General features: G+C 32.3%; 1 protein-coding gene across 1 annotated transcript in view; it reads right to left on the bottom strand.

Annotated features, from left to right (window-relative positions):
- Positions 1-749: 749 nt before the first annotated feature.
- Positions 750-23,638, bottom strand: part of LOC148945460 (opsin, ultraviolet-sensitive-like) — a 36,606-nt gene continuing 13,717 nt past the window's right edge. The window contains exons 2-3 of the mRNA XM_089099235.1: positions 4,282-4,412; positions 750-1,582 (exon numbers count right to left, since the gene is read on the bottom strand). Coding sequence (XP_088955361.1) covers positions 750-1,582; positions 4,282-4,412 — 964 coding nt within the window. The remainder of the gene's footprint in view (positions 1,583-4,281; positions 4,413-23,638) is intronic.

The raw sequence follows: 23,638 nt of genomic DNA, 5'->3' as shown, positions 1-23,638 counted from the left end.
TTTTTTCCTTTTTCTCTCTTTGTACTCCGCTTGTAATTTTTTGTTCATGAGTTGGCATAAATAAATTATTATTATCATTATTATTGTAAAATGACTTGACTATAGTAAAAAAAAAATATTCATCTTTAGCTCTTAAAGGGATATACAGAAAAAGTATATTCGATATAAAAAAATAAGTACACAAATACAAAACTCAACATATACATAAGCTGGACCCAATATTCAAGTGCAGTCAATCCAAGGGCTTCTATATTCTAACTGTGTACTATTAAATGTCTTGCTAAAACCTTGCGAAATATTCAGATTTTGAACAAAAATATTGAAAATTCTATTAAAAAATCACAAACATAACATTGACCACTAAGATAGGAAAATAGATTGGAGACTATGTCTGCTATTTTATAAAATAGTTTTACAGATTTAATCTCCCAACCAAATTACATATTTATTTCAGCGTCTTGTTCCAAGTAAATACTCTCTGAAGGGCTGCCTCGGCAAAATTGTTTTACTTTGGATTCTATTTTTTTGATTATATGTTGTTCTGCCTATGTTATACTATATGGCCTAAGCTGTACTTGTACCTTTTCCATTTTCTAATCAATTGGCTGGTAAGGAGTTGGCAAGAAGTTGTAAGCATTACTTGGCTTGGGTTTGGGTGTTTCTGTGATAACTGCTTACGTGTTATGCTTTGTGCGTTAAGTTGCCTTTTCTCCATCATTCGTAAGTTGTTTTATGCGGAATATGTTATTTTAGCAGATTTGAGTGTCATCTACAAGATGTGTTTCATTTGTGACCGTATTTGTAATATATTGTGAAAAACTAGTTTCATAACCCCGTAGAAATAAGTTACTAATTTCAGAATCCGTATCAGAAGTTTTTCGTCTAGTGAAGCCCAAATGTTCAACTTCACTTTTACTGCTTAAACAGAGACTATTGAATATTTTAGTAATTTCTTTTTTCATTGGTGGATAGGTTATGGCATATATAAAGGGATTGCTGCAAGCTGAAATTTTGCAAAATGTGCCACATAGCACGGATAAGAAAGGTGTTATATATTCCTTATTATTAGAAATTCCCAGTAAAGCTACAATAGCATAAGGTGTCCAGGCAATCATCCATAATGTGATTAGGCCAAAAACTGTTTTAGTAATTTTAATTTCAAGTTTTTGACGATACACATTATCAGCCACATCTTCGGAGATTTTGAATTTGCTCCTGTAAACTACAGAGACAATATTAATATACGAGAACAAAATAAGAAAACATGGCACACACCATGCCCCGAAAAAGAAAGCAAGAATAAAAATTCTGTTCTTGAGATTATCAGTAAGGTATTCAAAGCTGCAACTCGTTAAATAGCCCTCTGGAACATATCGGCTTATTCCAAACAAAGGTAATGATGCAAAACAGAGTGAATAAAACCATGTAAAAACTATTTGAAACATAGACTTTATTTGTGTTGATTTTCTTTCAAGGTCAAAGGGTTTTGATATGACCCGGTATCTGTTGTAAGCAAGAATTGCCAAGCTGACGATGGATGTTGTTCCTGCCAATCCACCAACAAAACCATAAATTTGGCATCCTGAAAAAGTGTAATTCAGTATCAAAATTTGTAAAAAGCCTTTCCACAGACATAATTTGTCGAAAAAATACATTCCCCCAGGATGAATTTTGATCAAAGTAAAATTAATTCCAAAGATGTTCCTTTAATTAAAAAAAAATTGAATACCAGCAATGCAAGGTGGTTGGGGGACAAGATATTTATTTAAAGTGCGTCAAAATAGTGAATAGATTAAGTTGTATGTGTCACGAAGGAGTAATTTTCTAGCACTTGGGGAAAGGAGGAAGTACTTAGGGAGAGGAAGTGTAATAGATTTTTGTTTACAGTGATTTTCTTGTACAAAACATCCACAACTTCCTGGTTTTCTACTTTGTATACTTTTATTTTATTCCACTTCATTAATAAAGCCAGCAATCCCAAATCTTTTTTGTCATGCAAAAGAATTAAGTACTGTTAGTGCAATAAACTGACCAGAACTAAAGGTTGTACCTGCTTTTTCTAAATATTTCCAAGACTTTTGATGCTATTTAGTCAATAACACGTATAAAAAAATTGTTGGGGGGCATTCTCTACTCAAATTATTAGAAAAATGTAGCATTTCCCCCTCCTCAAAAAAATTTCTTTTGTACCTGCCCACAGTCAGAGCAACTCTTACAAAAAGACATTAAGAAGAGAAAACTAATTGAGAAAAAGTCATAAAAATATAAATCATTGACCACTCTGATAATTGGTTTCTTTCTATGATAGCTAAAAAAGAGTTGTATGAAGAGAAAATTAGTTTTTTTAAATTAAAAGTCCTTCGCAAAAATAGAAAAGAAAATTAGTTAGTTCGTATGCACTTCTAATGGCTTATTTGCCCAAACAATTGAAAGGGCAGTAATTAGAAAGTAATTGCGTAAGCGGCGAACTAGGGCAAAGGGTAAAACCACTGTAGGAAGGTTAATTAAAGTGATAGTCAGTCGTTACAACATATTTCGCTGAGCCCTAAAACATATGCTTAAATCACCAAGGATAACAATATGAAAACGTTTGGCCACCTGGATCCATCTTAGATCTATTCATACCTTGAAACCAGGGTTTTCAATGATTTTACATTTGGTTGTTACAGAATATTAAAGGTTAGAATTTATGGGCAAAGTTTCACCAGTGTTTCCAAACCGAACCTTGAAAAACAATATACAAAAACTAATTCGACAAATTCAATAACGCTAAGCTCCCTTTTAAATTCAAAGATAGTTCAGAAATTTGCAAATAATCGTATAAGGCAGATATGTCTTAAGTTTTTCATTATACAATATGATAGTCCTCATAGAAATAACCAGAAAAAGTTACCCATCGCTAGTCCCTTAAAAGACTCAAGTGAACATGATTCCTGACGTACTAGGTAAACCTTATCACTTGAAGGATCACTTTAAAGGCCTGCTTAATTCAAATATAGATTGACAAGAGGCAACACTGATGCTGCCACCAGCAGCTAAAAAACCATGGTATTAAATCGGAAGGGCACCATCTTCAGCTTCATAGATCCAAAACACGTCAAACAGCTAAAAAGCAATAAGTCGTCTGGTGAAGACGGTCTCCCTCCTGAGGTCTACAAAGCCTTGCCACACGTTTTAGCCGAGCAACTAGACCCCCTCTTCAGTCTGATATAGGAGAATAGATCTTCCCTTCCGATTGGAAGGTTTTAGTAATATCCCCAGTATTTAAAAAGGGTGACAACTGTAACAGCTGCAAATACCGAGGGATATCACTCATTGATATGGCTACAAAAGTAATCATAATTATTTTGCTGAAAAGATTAGAGGAAGCATCTGTATATTGGGTAATATTAGGCTAATGTAGGTTCTTAAAGGGGAATCTAATTAAAGAGGTAATGTAGATTTTTCAAGAGGAAATCTCAGGTTTTTCGAATGGAAAGATGGTTTTTAAGAAAATTCCTGGGGTAAAGGAGGCTTCACAGGTTTTTAAAGGGGAATCTTAGGGTAAAGGAACCTTCACAGGCTTTTAAATGGAAAATCTTAGGTAATGCAGGTTTTTAAAGAGAAGAAAAGGTTTTTTTTCAAGAAGAATAATGGGGTAAAGGATTTCATGAAGTTTTCGCCCTACTTCCTTTATACCCTTAGGTTTTTTAAGGGTTTTACCCTATCCTTTGGTTTTTTAAAGGACAATCTTAGGTTTAAGGTGGCTTCATAGGTTTTTAAAGGAAGATCATTTGGTTCTTTAAGAAGAACAACTGTAAGTAAACTCTCCTGTGACGTAAAAAATGCTGGCTCCCGTGGAAACAGCGCTCTCATGGAATGACGAAGGTGTGTCCTCCCAAAGTAAACGTTCCCGAACACCTGTTCACCGCTTGAAACAGGTACCACTTGTATTGCGAGGGTTTTTCTTCCGGGTAGCGTAGGAATCCAGGGGCGTGTCTTTCATGGCGTCGTAGGAATCCAGGGGCACACTTCCAGGGTGTCGTAGGAATCCTGGCTATGGGAGTCGTTAAAATCATTATGGCCCCACTACAGACATATATGGTTGTGGGAGTTTCCACAGAACCAATACAAAGAATTAGATTTCATCTTTAGTCTTGTTGGTACTTTAAAATGTAAGCTCGACTTGTAGTTACTAATTAAGCTACTAAGTTTTTACACTCAAAAACTTCCAATGCAATGCTCAATGTTTGTATTAGGAACTCGGATAATTTTTTAAAGTATATTTTTTTTTTTACCTACCAATGTCTCCAAGCACTGGTCCATTCCAGAAACTGTTAACAACAACTATTGGGGATTGCATGGTTATGACCATATCGCTTATTGCAAGGTTCAAGACAAGAACGTTAGAAGATGTTAGTAGATGTTTCGTTCTATAAAAGAGAACATTTATATGGCACTGTAAATCTAGGGCCAATAATACATATTTAGCTCGAACCATATTCAAAAGCCGTATAAGTATACAAGCAAAATCCTTAGCAATATTTGTTTTCCAACACCACACTATCTTTTTATGACGAACATCTAAACGTCTGAATGGGAATAAGTTTACCTATTAGATAGTGAAAACAGATACAAAGGTTTGGATATTAATACCCCACATGCAGTGATCGTCATCAGCAGATATACTAAGTCACTAAAATTAAAACTAACATATTTATACAGAACAAAATAATTGCTTCCAGTTCATCCACTAGATTTTTCCGAGAGAGTTCATTAACTGGGTTCATACAAAGTCTTGAGTTGTAAATTTTCTTCTTTAGTATTGTCTAAATGTAAGTTGAATTTCTAACGAAGGTGGCAAAATCCACTAGGTCTTGTAATTGCAAAGAAATGTTGAATTTATAGTTATATACAGATTGGTTACATCTCCCCGTGTATGCGACGTATTTTCGACGTACCAGGTTTTGCAATTAGAAGACGAAGAAGATTTTGCCACCTTCATTAGAAATTCAACTTGTATTTGGGCAATCTGGTTTCACTATCTAATACTTGGACTTACCCCCATTTGATCGTTTTTTTGTTTGACTTTTAATCGTTTTTTCCTCGTGTACGATGACATCCTGTGGTGGCGAATCTAAACTAATCACCTCGACGCGTGTCACCAGTCTTTCAAGCCAAAAAAGCTTTACATAATATTATTCCACAAACCTGTATAAAACATTTTTATGCGTTGACATCAAAAGGCTTGCCATCATAGTTAATCATAACCACTCGATTTACTGGAGACAAGAGAATAAGTATGGAGTTAGATCTCCGTAAAATCCAAATTAACATAAGAATATTTTTTTATTATTAAACTACCAACTTTAAACGATTCAAGTAACATTAAAGGGAACGTCTGATTTTGCTTGATGCAAAATTTTCCTTATTGTTATCGAACATCTCAGAAATATTTTTTTAAATCTAAAAAGGAAAGTATCTTCACTGTCTATGTTAGTAATTTACGTTTGATTTAGAGCTCTTGCTCCAATTACTAGCCTATCATTTGTGATTTGGTTGGTGTGGATTTTATCATCAAATATATATATTTTTTTTTATGCATTTCAATGAACTTAGTAATTTAGTTTATTTTTTTGCTAAGAGAGTTGTTTTTCGCTGTCTTATTTACTTATGTTGTTTTTGCAGAGGAAGTCGACAGATTACTGAAAAAAAATCTTGTTCAATCGGGGGCTCCTCGCCAGCAAGGTATATGGGTTCATAATGACTATTCCAACTAAAATGGGGCTTTCGGTAACTAGGTCAGTGCTCTTTCAATCTAAAATTCGGTGTAGTAGACTGTTCATTTAAGTACCAAAAAGGCATCTGAGGACCATTTAAGGACCAAAAAGGCATATGAAAACAAGATTTGTCAGGGACAAGTACTGGAAACTACATCCAGATACTCTCAAGGAAAAAGAAAACGAAGAAATAATACGAGGAAAAATCAGACAAATACTTACTGGAAGAAAACAGAAAGAAAGCCACCTCATGACATGGATCAACTTTAAACAGTAAATCACAAATTTTCAAAAAGACCTACAGAAGGAAAGTGAAAGAGAGCAGTTAGCCCGCGAACATTTTTTTACGAAAAATCCTAAGCCAACTGAAAGATGAAATAGACCAGAAGACAGGAGATCCATTTTTCGAATACCATGAAATAAGACGACAGTTGAAAGAAATTGAACAAGAAAAGTTTGAAAACTGGACGATAAAAATCGGCGAAACGATCTGTATGAAGGCGAGCAAATAAGCCTGGCAACCATTTTGAAAGCCAAAAGGAATCGAGAAGAAAACAGAATCGAAACTATTAAAACACCCGACGGAAGGATAATACAAACTCATTAAGAAATAAAAAAGACAGTTTATGACTTTTTCTTCGAGATACATTAAAGGAAAGAAGGAGGAGAGGCAAGCGCTTTTGATGATTTGGAAGTAAAGAAAAAGTTTCCTAAAAGTATTGAAAAAAGAAGATAAAACGTAAAAAACAGTAAAGAAAAAGTAAAGAAAAAAGAGGAAAGTGAGGAAAACGAAATAATGAGTCAGCCCATAACTGAACAAAAGCTTAAGAAAGGGTTGAATTCTACTAAAACACGAAAGGCCCCATGAGGAGACGGTTTAAGTTATGATTTTTACAAAGTTTGTTTAGTGAAAAATTTGGAAATTCTGTTACCAGCAATGAAAGAAATTATTCGTGAAAGAGCGACAGCAGAACAGACTCTGGCGATTATCACATTAGTGCCAAACAAGGAGATATACAAAGTATTGATAACTGGAGGCTCATCTCTCTACTTTCCTGTGATACCCGATTATGTTCAAAACTCGTAATAAATAGGCTCAAAAAACTGATAAGAGAGTTGCCGGGTGAGACTCGACACGGGGGCATAAAAGATCTGAAAATCCAGCATAATATTGCTACTTTAAGGGACTTCCTCCTTAGAAGAGAAGAGCTATCAGAAAATGATCTTAAATAGGTGTTAATATTTGTTGATTTTACCAAAGCTTTTGATTAAGTGGTCCGTGATTTTCTGTGGAAATTGATGACGAATAAGTACTCATTTTGTAGTGAATTTGTGGAATTTTTCAAGAATCTATACTGTCATGTAGCAGCAAATGTGGTTGTTGACGGCAGCCTCACTGAACAATTTCCCCTCGAAATATCTCTTCGACAGGGAGATCCAAGCCTTTTGTTTTTATTCGAGATATATCTAGACCCGCTAATAAAATACAGAGAACCTAGAATAACGGTAATAAGAGTACTGCCAACTGTAGTTCTCAAGTCAGAAGCCTTTATTGATGATGTCAATTTCTTTGCTGATGGAGTAAGTGACGTTAAAACAGTAATGCTGGGCCTAGAATGGTATGAGAAAAACCTTGCTGTAAGGATTCATAGAAAAGGGGCAAGATCCTCCCTTTAGCTGAAAACCCAAAGGCCAGCTGGACCAGGGACTCGGAAAAAGAGACTTGGCTAGAAGTCAGTCCATCAGTGAAGATACTTGGAATTGAATTATCAGTCAGAGGGAATTGCTGGCAAAATGCATGGGGCAAGAAACTGCATGAGATTCAGCATCTTCTATGTGGCGACGAAAGAGTCAGAAATCTTACTTTGTTTCAGAGATCAACTTTCGTCAACATGTATTGCGTATCACGAATACTCTATCGGGCCCCAATAATGCCCATCCTGGAACCTATAACAAACAAAATCGAAACTTATATGTGGCGTTTCAAATGGGGCGGTAAGCTAGAAAAAGAGAGTACGAAGATGCTCTTTTTCCCAAAGAAATCGGGCAGTCTTGGTGTTCTGAATTTTCAAAAAAAGTACCAAAATATGCTTACCCGGATGACACTCGAATTTTTAAATGGATCCCAAGTTCACTTGTGAAATGACACGAATTAGTTGCTTCCCATACTAAATGAGCCAACTCCAACTAACTCGGAGACAAATGCCTCAGCTTGCATAAAAGTTTCAGTCCAGATATTGAAGCAACTGCAACAGAAAGGGCTTCTCATGGCAGATAGTAAAGAAATAATAATGGACATTACCAGAATATTAATTCACGAAGTCGAATATGGTAGGTACCACGTAAAAAAAAGAATCATTTGTAAATTTTGAAAATACATTTAGGAATCTGCATTCATTCCCTATGGAGCCAAAAGGAAGGGTGCTTAGGTTTCAGGTGATACATATGATTTTACCATACCAAAATAGAATGTCACGTTTCTTGACAGATGAAGATAAAAAGTGCTTCTTTTGTTTGGAACTAGTGGATGATGGTTTAGACCACGAGTTCGTGAAGGGTAAAGAAAATTAAGGAATATTTCAGTTTGTTTTTAATTTGAGTGAAAGGTACGGAATTAAGGTTCAAAGTGATGAAGAAAAGACGAAGCTGGTGAAATTTTTATATAAATTTGGAGTTAAAAGTAAAAAAGAAGAATTCTCTATGTTATACTATTGGAAAAATGTGCCATTATGTGGGAAGGAGAAGAAAAAGAAATAAAGTAGCGACTTTGGAATATTTAAAGAGTCAAGTTGAAAGGAAAATTGTATTATTAGTTTCAAGTGAAGAGTGGAGAAAATATTTTTGTGATTTTGGGTTGTAAACGTAAATATGTGTGTGGGAAACAAAGGAGTAATAAGGAGAGTTTGAGTTTCTGAGTGGGGGAAGTGTGTGTATGAGTGAGAGCAGCGTTTCCAGTTAGGTAAACGGAGGTTAGATTAATTGTTGTTTGATTTTTTATTAGCACCAAAAATCTAGAATGGAGAAAATGGAACGAAAAGGAAAAGAATGAAAATTAAAATTGGGGCAGCGTCGATATTTCAGCTTTTTTGATTATTTTAAAATAGTGTGTTTATTTTATGTAATGTAAAAATAAGCTGAAATAAAACTGTCATATATTTTTGTTTTTTTGTATATTTTTTTGGGTGGGAGAGGAATAATTAATAAAAAACAAAATAAAAAAGGCATCTGAAGTTGGTATATCAGCTTTCTAGTCGTGGTAATCTTCGAAAAAAAATAATTAAAAAAGGACTAATGGAAGTACACTGATTCTTTAATATCCTTTTTTTTGTTGTCAGACCAACTGTGATTTAATAATGTTATCAAGGAGAAAAGGGCTTAAAGCACATATCTTTCAGCATAAAGCATTTTTTCAAACACTTCGTGGCAACGAACTGTAATAAAAGGGGCGACGTGGCCCAATAGTGACTGAAACTGTAAAACGGATGATATCAATAAATACATCGCAAGAATCGGCTTATTATTCTGATTCTAAATATATAAGATTTATTTAGCTTAGGGTTACTCATAAAAGGGTAAGAGCCTGAGAAAAATTGCATGAGTTTCAAAAAAGGGGAAAACATACCCTAAGCGTCTTGAAATGTTCATGAAAATCACACTATTAGATTTAGCTTATTAGAAAACTCTACTGTAGAGGTTTCAAGCTCCTGTCTGCAAAAATGTGGAATTTTGTATTTTTTTGCCAGAAGAAAGATCACGGATGCGTGTTTATTTATTTTTTTTTTCATTTCCCCAGGAGTGATCGTATCAAACCAATTGTCCTAGAACATCGGGAGAGAGCTCATTTAAAAGAAAATTATAATTTTTAGTGCCCTTTTTATGCGACGAAAAAGATTGGAGGACAACTTAGCCCCCCCCCCTCTCACGCCCCTTTTCCCCAAAATCGTTCTATCAACTGAACCAAATTTAAATAATATTCCAAATATGTAAAATTCATCAAATTTAATGTTGCCCATCAAAAGTTACGTGCCTGAGAAAATTTGCCCAATTTTCAAACAAGGGAAAAAACTCCCCCAAAACATCAAGTGACCTTAATGAAAATCACACTATCGGACTCAGCATACTAGAAGACCCTACTATAGAGGTTTCAAGCTCCTATGTAAAAAAATTTGAAATCTTGTATTTTTTAACCACAAGAAAGATCACAGAAGTATAGTCCTTCTTTTGAAGTCCAAGGGGCCTCCGGACCAACAAGGTTGTGTGTGTACTTTCAAGTAATTGGGTTACCAGGTTCATTTGCCTATAACAATGAGCTCTACATGGCTTGGCAGACATGTTTTTTTTTTATTATGACATTTATTTTTTGTGTGTCAGTCGATTAGAGAAAGTTGTTGACAAGTCCAATATAATAACTTGATTGGTCGGTTTTCTAAAAAAAAAACTTGTCATGCTATAATGTACTTAATTAAAAAAAAAACCCGATATAATGTCCCCACACTGCATTCCAATTTTCATTATGCATTAAGACATTGTTTATAGTACACCATATATTTTTAACTTTTGAAAACAATGGATTTGTCGATTTTCAATGTGAGTACACTTTTCATTCTTTTATTTCCCAAAAAAAATAAAGAAAAACGTTTTACTAGTAAATTCAAATTTCAGAGGGACAGCCCCCCTCCCCTCCAACAATACAAAATCTTAAGAATATGACGACTGTATTCGATAGAAACGTCAAAGCACGCTTTTTTTTCTATTATGTAAATAAAATATATCCATCATAGGTATGTTTACAAGTTTTAATTGTTTTGAAAATAAGTTCTTTATCATTCAGAAATAAAGCTTTTTCCTAACATGATTTATTTTTCTGCTTTGAATGAAAAGCTTGCGTGTTACAAAGAGTGTGAGAGTTTTTTGGGGGGGGAGGGGGGGGGTTAAATTTCGTATAGTCCTTCTAATGAATTCTGGGACTTTATGTTCCTTCCGGTTTTTCTGGTAGGTAAACAGGTCATTACACTCTTTGCCAAGATGAACGAGTATAACTTGTTTAGTGATTAGGATTTGCAAAAAAGGGGTAATTAGTGAGTGGAAAATTTTTTAATGCTTTTACAATCGGAGATGTTTGATTAACCTTTGCAAAAAAAAGGGGTAATGGGATTTGTGAATTGGAGGAGATTGGCTGAAAAGTATTTTGAGGGAGTTGAGTTGCACGAGGGTTGACTTGCACGAGGGTTCAGTTACATACGGATTCAGTTACACGGGGATTAGTTAAATGAGGTCGAGTAGCACGGAGTTGAGAGACTCAGTTGCCTAATTCCGTGTGGTTTTTCTTCACTTGTTGGTCATTAAAAACGAAATTTTTGTGTTAAATAAGTAGTTTTTGTATCTTTTAATAGAGCTTTACAGGGTTTGAGAGACTCAGTTGCCTGATTCCGTGTGGTTTTTCTTCACTTGGTGGTCATTAAAAACGAAATTTTTGTGTTAAATAAGTAATTTTTTTATCTTTTAAAAGAGCTTTACATGGTTTGAGAGACTCAGTTGCATGATTCCGTGTGGTTTTTCTTAACTTGGTGGTCATTAAAAACGAAATTTTTGTGTTAAATAAGTAGTTTTTGTATCTTTTAAAATAGCTTTACAGGGTTTGAGAGACTAAGTTGCCTGACTCCGTGTGGTTTTCCTTAACTTGGTGGTCAATAAAAACCAAAATAATGTGTAATATAAGAAGTTTTTGAAACTATTAAAATAGCTTTACAGGGTTTGAGAGACTCAGTTGCCTAATTCCGTGTGGTTTTTCTTCACTTGGTGGTCATTAAAAACGAAATTTTTGTGTTAAATAAGTAGTTTTTGTATCTTTTAAAAGAGCTTTACAGGGTTTGAGAGACTCAGTTGCCTAATTCAGTGTTGTTTTTCTTCACTTGGTGGTCATTAAAAACGAAATTTTTGTGTTAAATAAGTAGTTTTTGTATCTTTTAAAAGAGCTTTACAGGGTTTGAGAGACTCAGTTGCCTGATTCCGTGTGGTTTTTCTTTACTTGGTGGTCATTAAAACCAAAATTTTTGTGTTAAATAAGTAGTTTTTGTATCTTTTAAAAGAGCTTTACAGGGTTTGAGAGACTCAGTTGCCTAATTCCGTTTGGTTTTTCTTCACTTGGTGGTCATTAAAAAAGAAATTTTTGCGTTAAAATAAGTAGTTTTTGTATCTTTTAAAAGAGCTTTACAGGGTTTGAGAGACTCAGTTGCCTAATTCCGTGTGGTTTTTCTTCACTTGGTGGTCAATAAAAACGAAATTTTTTTGTTAAATAAGTAGTTATTGTATCTTATAAAAGAGCTTTACAGTGTTTGAGAGACTCAGTTGCCTACTTCCGTGTTGTTTTTCTTCACTTGGTGGTCATTAAAAACGAAATTTTTGTGTTAAATAAGTAGTTTTTGTATATTTTAAAAGAGCTTTACAGGGTTTGAGAGACTCAGTTGCCTAATTCCGTGTGATTTTTCTTTACGTGATAGTCGTTAACAACGAATATATGGTGTTTAATAATTAGTTATTCTATCTTTTAAATGAGCTTTACGGGGTTTGAGAGACTCCGTTTCATAATTCCGGGAGGTTTGTAGTAGCTATGAAATATTAAATAAATAACTAATAGTTTTCTTTTATTTTTGTTTGTATATATTATAATAGATTTACGGGGTTTGAGAGACTCAGTTGCCGGATTCCGTGTGGTTTTTCTTTACTTGATGGTCATTAAAAACGAAATTTTTGTGTTAGATAAGTAGTTTTTGTATCTTTTAAAAACGAAATTTTTGTGTTAAATAAGTAGTTTTTTTGTATCTTTTAAAAGAGCTTTAAGGGGTTTGTTGGGATGTGTAGTTTGCTTTTAGGACTTTTCAGAGCTATGATTCTTAGTCTCTCATAGGCGTTTGTTGTCTGAAACTTCTAGTTTGGGATGAATAGTTTGCTGAGAAGTTAAATTTTAGTATTTTATGGTTTTATGTGCCTGAAATCATGAATTAGAATAGTTAATTAGCTGTTTAGGTTTTTAGACATAGTTTTTTAGATGTTCATGGGTATTCGGTTCCTGGAGGGTTTAATGACTCCTCCTCTGAAGGAATTCAGATGATTTTAGGACTCTGCCCCCTACCCATAACTCCATTCAACCTTGAGTGAGGATATAAAAGTTTGACAGAGTATTTTTTTCTACTTAACAGCTACATTAATAACTTCCAAGATGATAGGACAGTATGACACACAATTTATCAGTTACCGAGAGTTCAATGACTCCTCCCCACAATGAATTCAGATGGTTTTAAGACTCATCTCACTAGTCATAACTCCGTTCAACCTTGAGCGAAGGTATAAAAGTTTGATGAAGTATTTCTCTGCTTAACAACTACATTAATAGCCTCCAAGATGATAGGACTGTATGACACTGAATTTATCAGTTTGAAAAAATCATCTTGCGGTGTTATATTCGAATGTGCTTTTTTATTATTGTCTATGGATCTCGAAGAAATTGACTGTTATCATTGGTTAGTGAACTATAATCTGTTTGAGTATGATAAAATCTTGTGGAGTACTACATTACGGTGTATAAACACACTGGGATTCTATGATAGAGTGATTACACCACTTAATAATACTGGTCAGGAACTGAGAAATGTCCAGGAGGAAGTCAGTGAAATTTGCAGCTTTTTCGGAGTTGAAGCACTCTACGTAAAGGGCAATGTACCTACAGATAAAGTTTTAATTCAAAAGTGTGACCCTAGGATTCCACTTTTCAATCTAGAAGAGTTTAAGTGTCCTAAATTTGAAGGAGGTTATCACCGTCCTGAAGACGAGGTTAGGTTCTTCGCACAGTGGATACCTAAGAACATACCTGATCGTGATAAATCCATAAGACATGTTAAAAACTATTCTATATCATAGGACCATCGTTTGTGGATGTTAAAGAGTGAACTCTAAGTACTACTTTTATGTAAACATTTGTTGTTGTTTTTTTTTTCTCAAAAAAAAAATCTGTTAATACATTTAAACAATAAATATCTTTAATCTTAACCCGCACTTGTTATTTAGAATAGTTCTATTGTTATTAAGTAACAAACTCCTTCCTGAAAGTTACCTATTTGATACATAATGCAGAAACTTCATTTAGGAAACTATGAAAAAAATTGTAAGTAAGTAAGTAACAAATTCTTTCTTAAAGTCACCTCTTGGATACACAATACAAAAATTTTCATTAAAGAAATTATGAAAAAATTGTAAATAAGTAGCAAATTCTTTCTTGAATTCACCTGCTGGATAAACAAAGACATTTCGTTCAAGAAATTATGACAAAATTCTAAGTAAGTAACAAACTCTTTATTGTTTACATGACTTAGATACACGATGTAGAAATTTAATTCAAGAAATTATGAAAATATTCTCAGAAAGTAACAATTTCTTTCTTGAAGTCATCTCTTGGATACACAATATGGAAATTTCATTCAGGAAATTATGAAAATATTTGTAAGTAAGTAACAAACTTTTTATTGATTTCACCTCTTGGATATACAGTTCAGATACTTCATTCAAGAAATTATGAAAAAAAATCGCAAGTAAGTAACTTTTTTTCTCTTTATCACAAACAATTTTCACTTAGCTAAATGATGTAGAAATTATTGAAAAACTCTCAGTAAGTAACAATTTCTTTCTTGAAGTCAACTCTTGGATACGCAATACGGAAATTTTATTCAAGAAATTATGAAAATATTTGTTAGTAAGTAACAAACTCTTTATTGATTTCACCTCTTGGATATACAGTACAGATACTTCATTCAAGAAATTATGAAAAAATCGCAAGTAAGTAACTTTTTTTTCTCTTTATCAAAAACAATTTTCACTTAGCTACATGATGTAGAAATTTAATTCAAGAAATTATAATAAATTCTCAGTAAGTAGCAATTTCTTTCTTGAAGTCAACTCTTGGATACACAATTTCATTCAAGAAATTATGAAAAAATTGTAACTAAGTAGCAAATTCTTTCTTGAATTCACATGTTGGATTAACAAAAATACATTTCGTTCAAGAAATTATGACAAAATTCTAAGTAAGTAACAAACTCTTTATTGTTTTCACGAGTTAGATATACGATTTAGAAATTAAATTCAAGAAATTATGAAAAAAATTCTCAGTAAGTAACAATTTCTTTCTTGAAGTCAACTCTTGGATACACAATACGGAAATTTCATTCAAGAAATTATGAAAATATTTGTAAGTAAGTAACAAACTCTTTATTGATTTCACCTCTTGGATATACAGTACAGATGCTTCATTCAAGATATTATGAAAAAATCGCAAGTAAGTAACTTTTTTTCTCTTTATCACAAACAATTTTCACTTACCTACACGATGTAGAAATTTAATTCAAGAAATTATGAAAAAATTCTCAGTAAGTAACAATTTCTTTCTTGAAGTCAACTCATGAATACACAATACGAAAATTTCATTCAAGAATTTCATGACTTAGATACACGAAGTAGAAATTTGATTCAAGAAATTATGAAAAAATTCTCAGTAAGTAACAATTTCTTTCTTGAAGTCAACTCTTGGATACACAATACGGAAATTTCATTTAAGAAACTATGAAAAAATTGTAAGCAAGTAACAAACTCTTTCGTAACAAACTCTTTCCTGAAGTCACCTCTTGGATACACAATTCAGAAACTTCATTTGAGAAACTATGAAAAAATTTTAAGTAAGTAACAAATTCTTTCTTGAAGTCACCTCTTGGATACACAATACAGAAATTTCATTCAATAAATAATGAAAAAATTGTAACTAAGTAGGAAATTCTTTATTGAATTCCCCTGCCGGATAAACAAAGACATTTCGTTCAAGAAATTATGACAAAATTCTAAGTAAGTAACAAATTCTTTATTGTTTACATGACTTAAATACACGATGTAGAAATTTAATTCAAGAAATTATGAAAAAATTCTCAGAAAGTAACAATTTCTTTCTTGAAGTCATCTCTTGGATACACAATATGGAAATTTCATTCAGGAAATTCTGAAAATATTTGTAAGTAAGTACCAAACTTTTTATTGATTTCCCCTCTTTGATATACAGTTCAGATACTTCATTCAAGAAATTATGAAAAAAATCTCAAGTAAGTAGCTTTTTTTCTCTTTATAACAAAAAATTTTAACTTAGCTAAATGATGTAGAAATTATTGAAAAACTCTCAGTAAGTAACAATTTATTTCTTGAAGTCAACTCTTGGATACGCAATACGGAAATTTCATTCAAGAAATTATGAAAATATTTGTTAGTAAGTAACAAACTCTTTATTGATTTCACCTCTTGGATATACAGTACAGATACTTCATTCAAGAAATTATGAAAAAATAGCAAGTAAGTAACTTTTTTTTTCTCTTTATCACAAGCAATTTTCACTTAGCTACTTGATGTAGAAATTTAATTCAAGAAATTATTAAAAAATTCTCAATAAGTAACAATTTCTTTCTTGAAGTCAACTCTTGGATATACAATTTCATTCAAGAAATTATGAAAAAATTGTAACTAAGTAGCAAATTCTTTCTTGAATTCACATGTTGGATTAACAAAAATACATTTCGTTCAAGAAATTATGACAAAATTCTAAGTAAGTAACAAAATCTTTATTGTTTTCACGAGTTAGATATACGATGTAGAAATTAAATTCAAGAAATTATGAAAAAAATTCTAAGTAAGTAACAATTTCTTTCTTGAAGTCAACTCTTGGATACACAATATGGAAATTTCATTCAAGAAATTATGAAAATATTTGTAAATAAGTAACAAACTCTTTATTGATTTCACCTCTTGGATATACAGTACAGATACTTCATTCAAAAATTATGAAAAATCGCAAGTAAGTAACTTTTTTTCTCTTTATCACAAACAATTTTCACTTACCTACACGATGTAGAAATTTAATTCAATAAATTATGAAAAAATTCTCAGTAAGTAACAATTTCTTTCTTGAAGTCAGCTCTTGAATACACAATACGGAAATTTCATTCAAGAATTTCATGACTTAGATACATGATGTAGAAATTTGATTCAAGAAATTATGAAAAAATTATCAGTAAGTAACAATTTCTTTCTTGAAGTCAACTCTTGGATACACAATACGGAAATTTCATTTAAGAAACTATGAAAAAATTGTAAGCAAGTAACAAACTCTTTCGTAACAAACTATTTCCTGAAGTCACCTCTTGGATACACAATGCAGAAACTTCATTTAAGAAACTATGAAAAAATTGTAAGTAAGTAACAAATTCTTTTTGAAGTCACCTCATGGATACACAATACAGAAATTTCATTAAAGAAATTATGAAAAAATTGTAAGTAAGTAGCAAATTCTTTCTTGAATTCACCTGCCGGATAAACAAAAAGACATTTCGTTCAAGAAATTATGACAAAATTCTAAGTAAGTAACAAACAAGTTACGTGCGCGCACGTAACCTCGTCTAAATTAACCTTAAAAAATGAAATAAAGCTATGTCGACTGTGCATGTCTCTCCTGATTGGTCCCTAAAAAACCAGTCTGGTTGAAAACGTGGAGTTTTCGTACTGTTCGCTTTTTGCAATGTGTAGGAACCAGTGGGGAATCCCCGCTCGTTTGGAAAGGTGCCAAGTTTTCGTACTGCACACTTTTTGCAATGTGTAGGAACCAGTGGGGTATCCCCGCTCGTTTGGAAAGGTGCCAAGGAAAGGTATGCAAATAGCATGTAGTTTCAAAACGTGTTTATTACTTACTTACAAATATTTTCATAATTTTTTGAATGAATTGTACTCTATGCTTGTCCCTGAGACACGATGTGGCTTCTCATTTTTTCGATAATCAGGCAATTTTCTCAAGCTCTTTTCTCAAGGTCATAGCTTTTGACGGACAACACTAACATCAAAACTTAAACGATCAGAAATAGAGGCAGGGCTGTTTCCAAAGATTTAGCTAAAAAACCAGTCTGGTTGAAAACGTGGAGTTTTCGTACAGCTCACTTTTTTGCAATGTGTAGGAACCGGTGGGGTTACTGAGAATTTCATAATAATTTCTTTGAAATTAAATTTCTACATCGTATATCTAAGTCGTGAAAACAATTAAGAGTTTGTTACTTACTTAGAATTTTGTCATAATTTCTTGAACGAAATGTCTTTTTGTTTATCCGGCAGGTGAATTCAAGAAAGAATTTGCTACTTAATTACAATTTTTTCATAATTTCTTTAATGAAATTTCTGTATTGTGTATCTATGAGGTGACTTCAAGAAAGAATTTGTTACTTACTTACAATTTTTTCATAGTTTCTTAAATGAAGTTTCTGCATTGTGTATCCAAGAGGTGACTTCAGGAAAGAGTTTGTTACGAAAGAGTTTGTTACTTGCTTAAAATTTTTTCATAGTTTCTTAAATGAAATTTCCGTATTGTGTATCCAAGAGTTGACTTCAAGAAAGAAATTGTTACTTACTGAGAATTTTTTCATAATTTCTTGAATTAAATTTCTACTTCGTGTATCTAAGTCATGAAATTCTTGAATGAAATTTTCATATTGTGTATTCATGAGTTGATTTCAAGAAAGAAATTGTTACTTACTGAGAATTTTTTCATAATTTCTTGAATTAAATTTCTACATCGTGTAGGTAAGTGAAAATTGTTTGTGATAAAGAGAAAAAAAAAGTTACTTACTTGCGATTTTTTTCCTAATTTTTTGTATGAATTATCTGTACTGTATATCCAAGAGGTGAAATCAATAAATAGTTTTTTACTTACTTACAAATATTTTAATAATTTCTTGAATGAAATTTCCGTATTGCGTATCCAAGAGTTGACTTCAAGAAAGAAATTGTTAATTACTGAGAATTTTTTTCATAATTTCTTGAATTTAATTTCTACATCGTATATCTAACTCGTGAAAACAATAAAGAGTTTGTTACTTACTTAGAATTTTGTCATAATTTCTTGAACGAAATTTATTTTTGTTAATCCAACATGTGAATTTAAGAAAGAATTTGCTATTTACTTACAATTTTTTAATAATTTCTTGAATGAAATTGTGTATACAAGAGTTGACTTCAAGAAAGAAATTGCTACTTACTGAGAATTTATTTTAATTTCTTGAATTAAATTTCTAAATCATTTAGCTAAGTGAGAATTTTCTGTGATAAAGAGAAAAAAAAGTTACTTACTTGCGATTTTTTCATAATTTCTTGAATGAAGTATCTGTACTGTGTATCCAAGAGGTGAAATCAATAAAGAGTTTGTTACTTACTAACAAATATTTTCATAATTTCTTGAATAAAATTTCCGTATTGCGTATCCAAGAGTTGACTTCAAGAAAGAAATTGTTACTTACTGAGAGTTTTTCAATAATTTCTACATCATTTAGCTAAGTGAAAATTGTTTGTGATAAAGAGAAAAAAAGTTACTTACTTGAGATTTTTTTCATAATTTCTTGAATGAAGTATCTGAACTGTATATCAAAGAGGTGAAATCAATAAAGAGTTTTGTACTTACTTACAAATATTTTCAGAATTTCCTGAATGAAATTTCCATATTGTGTATCCAAGAGATGACTTCAAGAAAGAAATTGTTACTTTCTGAGAATATTTTCATAATTTCTTGAATTAAATTTCTACATCGTGTATTTAAGTCATGTAAACAATAAAGAGTTTGTTACTTACTTAGAATTTTGTCATAATTTCTTGAACGAAATGTCTTTGTTTATCCAGCAGGTGAATTCAAGAAAGAATTTGCTACTTATTTAAAATTTTTTCATAATTTCTTTAATGAAAATTTTTGTATTGTGTATCCAAGAGGTGACTTTAAGAAAGAATTTGTTACTTACTTACTTACAATTTTTTTCATAGTTTCTTAAATGAAGTTTCTGCATTGTGTATCCAAGAGTTGACTTCAGGAAAGAGTTTGTTACTTGCTTAAAATAGAACTATTCTAAAGAACAAAGACGGGTTAAGCTTAAAGATATTTATTGCTTAAATGTATTAACAGATTTTTTTTTTTTGAGAAAAAAAAACAAAAACAAATTTTTACATAAAAATAGTACTTAGAGTTCACTCTTAAACATCCACAAACGGTGGTCCTATGATATAGAATAGTTTTTACCATGTCTTATGGATTTATCACGATCGGGTATCTTCTTAGGTATCCACTGTGCCAAGAACCTAACCTCGTCTTCAGGACGGTGATAACCCCCTTCAAATTTAGGACACTTAATCTCTTCTAGATTGAAAAGTGGAATCCTAGGGTCACACTTTTGAATTAAAACTTTATCTGTAGGTACATTGCCCTTTACGTAGAGTGCTTCAACTCCGAAAAAGCTGCAAATTTCACTGACTTCCTCCTGGACATATCTCAGTTCCAGACCAGTATTATTAAGTGGTGTAATCACTCTATCATAGAATCCCAGTGTGTTTATACAACGTAATGTAGTACTCCACAAGCTTTTATCATACTCAAACAGATTATAGTTCACTAACCAATGATAACAGTCAATTTCTTCGAGATCCATAGACAATAATAAAAAAGCACATTCGAATATAACACCACAAGATGATTTTTTCAAACTGATAAATTCGGTGTCATACAGTCCTATCATCTTGGAGGCTATTAATGTAGTTTTTAAGTAGAGAAATACTTCATCAAACTTTTATACCTTCGCTCAAGGTTGAACGGAGTTATGACTAGTGAGATGAGTCTTAAAACCATCTGAATTCATTGTGGGGAGGAGTCATTGAACTCTCGGTAACTGATAAATTCTGTGTCATACTGTCCTATCATCTTGGAAGTTATTAATGTAGTTGTTAAGTAGAAAAATACTTCATCAAACTTTTATATCCTCGCTCAAGGTTGAATGGAGTTATGGCTAGGGGGACGAGTCGTAAAACCATCTGAATCCATTGAGAGGAGGAGTCATAAAACCCTCCAGGAACCCAACACCCATGAACATCTAAAAAACTATGTCTGAAAACCTAAACAGCTAATTAACTATTCTAATTCATGATTTCAGGCACATAAAACCATAAAATACTAAAGTTAACTTCTCAGCAAACTATTCATCCCAAACTCGAAGTTTCAGACAACAAACGCCTATGAGAGACTAAGAATCATGGCTCTGAAAAGTCCTAAAAGCAAACTACACATCCCAACAAACCCCTTAAAGCTCTTTTAAAAGATACAAAAAAACTACTTATTTAACAAAAAAATTTCGTTTTTAAAAGATACAAAAACTACTTATCTAACACAAAAATTTCGTTTTTAATGACCATCAAGTAAAGAAAAACCACACGGAATCCGGCAACTGAGTCTCTCAACCCCCGTAAAGCTCTTTTAAAAGATACAAAAACTAATTATATAACACTAAAATTTAGTTTTTAATGACTACCAAGTTAAGAAAAACCACACGGAATTAGGCAACTGAGTCTCTCAAACCCCGTAAAGCTCTTTTAAAATATACAAAAACTACTTATTTAACTCAAAAATTTCTTTTTTAATGACCAACACGTAAAGAAAAAACACAAGGAATAATGCAAATGATTATCTCAACCACTGTAAATATCTTTTATAATATACAAAAACTACTTATTTAACACAAAAATTTCTTTTTTAATGACCACCAAGTGAATAAAAACCACACGGAATTAGGCAACTGAGTCTCTCAAACCCTGTAAAGCTCTTTTAAAAGATACAAAAACTACTTATTTAACACAAAAATTTCTTTTTTAATGACCACCAAGTCAAGAAAAACCACACGGAATTAGGCAACTGAGTCTCTCAAACCCTGTAAAGCTCTTTTAAAAGATACAAAAACTACTTATTTAACGCAAAAATTTCGTTTTTAATGACCAGCAAGTGAAGAAAAACCACACGGAATTAGGCAACTGAGTCTCTCCAACCCTGTAAAGCTCTTTTAAAAGATACAAAAACTACTTATTTAACACAAAAATTTCGTTTTTAACGACCACCAAGTGAAGAAAAACCAAACGGAATTAGGAAACTGAGTCTCTCAAAACCTGTAAAGCTCTTTTAAAAGATACAAAAACTACTTATTTAACACAAAAATTTCGTTTTTAATGACCACCAAGTGAAGAAAAACCACACGGAATTAGGCAACTGAGTCTCTCAAACCCTGTAAAGCTCATTTTAAAGATACAAAAACTACTGATTTAACACAAAAATTTCGTTTTTAATGACCACCAAGTGAAGAAAAACCACACGGAATTAGTCAACTGAGTCTCTCAAACCCTGTAAAGCTCTTTTAAAAGATACAAAAACTACTTATTGAACACAAAAATTTTGTTTTTAATGACCACCAAGTGAAGAAAAACCAAACGGAATTAGGCAACTGAGTCTCTCAAACCCTGTAAAGCTCTTTTAAAATATACAAAAACTACTTATTGAACACAAAAATTTCGATATTAATGACAACCAAGTGAAGAAAAACCACTCGGAATTAGGCAACTGAGTCTCTCTAACCCTGTAAAGCTATTTTAAAAGATACAAAAACTACTTATTTAAGACAAAAATTTAGTTTTTAATGACCACCAAGTGAAGAAAAACCACACGCAATTAGGCAACTGAGTCTCTCAAACCCTGTAAAGCTCTTTTAAAATATACAAAAACTACTTATTTAACACAAAAATTTCGTTTTTAATGACCACCAAGTGAAGAAAAAACCACACGGAATTAGGCAACTGAGTCTCTCCAACCCTGTAAAGCTCTTTTGAAATATACAAAAACTACTTATTTAACGAAAAAATTTAGTTTTTAATGACCACCAAGTGAAGAAAAACCATACGGAATTAGGCAACTGAGTCTCTCAAACCCTGTAAAGCTCTTTTAAAAGATACAAAAACTACTTATTTAACACAAAAATTTCGTTTTTAATGACCACCAAGTGAAGAAAAACCACACGGAATTAGACAACTGAGTCTCTCAAACCCTGTAAAGCTCTTTTAAAAGATACAAAAACTACTTATTTAACACAAAAATTTCTTTTTTAATGACCACCAAGTGAAGAAAAAAACCACAAGGAATAAGTCAACTGAGTCTATCAATAAAAGTAAAGCTATTTTAATATATAAAAAAAAAAAAAATATAAAAAAAAAATTTCTATTTTAATTACAAACAAGTTAAGAGAAACCACACGGACTTAGGCAACTGAGTCTCTCAACTCCGTGCTACTCGACCTCATTTAACTAATCCCCGTGTAACTGAATCCGTATGTAACTGAACCCTCGTGCAAGTCAACCCTCGTGCAACTCAACTCCCTCAAAATACTTTTCAGCCAATCTCCTCCAATTCACAAATCCCATTACCCCTTTTTTTTGCAAAGGTTAATCAAACATCTCCGATTGTAAAAGCATTAAAAAATTTTCCACTCACTAATTACCCCTTTTTTGCAAATGCTAATCACCAATCAAGTTATACTCGTTCCTCTCGGCAAAGGTGTAATGATCTGTTTACCTACCAGAAAAACCGGAAGGAACATAAAGTCCCTGAATTCATTAGAAGGACTATACGAAATTTAACCCCCCCCCCCCCCCCCCAAAAAAAAACTCTCACACTCTTTGTAACACGCAAGCTTTTCATTCAAAGCAGAAAAATACATCATGTTAGGAAAAAGCTTTATTTCTGAATGATAAAGAAGTGTTTTTCAAAACAATTAAAACTTATAAACATACCTATGATGGATAGATTTTATTTACATAATAGAAAAAAAAGCGTGCTTTGACATTTCAATCAAATACAGTCGTCATATTCTTAAGATTTTGTATTGTTGGAGGGGAGGGGGGCTGTCCCTCTGAAATTTCAATTTACTAGTAAAACGTTTTCCTTTATTTTTTTTGGGAAA

The sequence above is a fragment of the Artemia sp. Qi Xiang Cuo genome, chromosome 13, assembly GCF_049724085.1.
Source record: "Artemia sp. Qi Xiang Cuo chromosome 13, ASM4972408v1, whole genome shotgun sequence".
Taxonomy (NCBI): domain Eukaryota; kingdom Metazoa; phylum Arthropoda; class Branchiopoda; order Anostraca; family Artemiidae; genus Artemia; species Artemia sp. Qi Xiang Cuo.
This window is presented reverse-complemented; position numbering and strand designations above follow the sequence as displayed.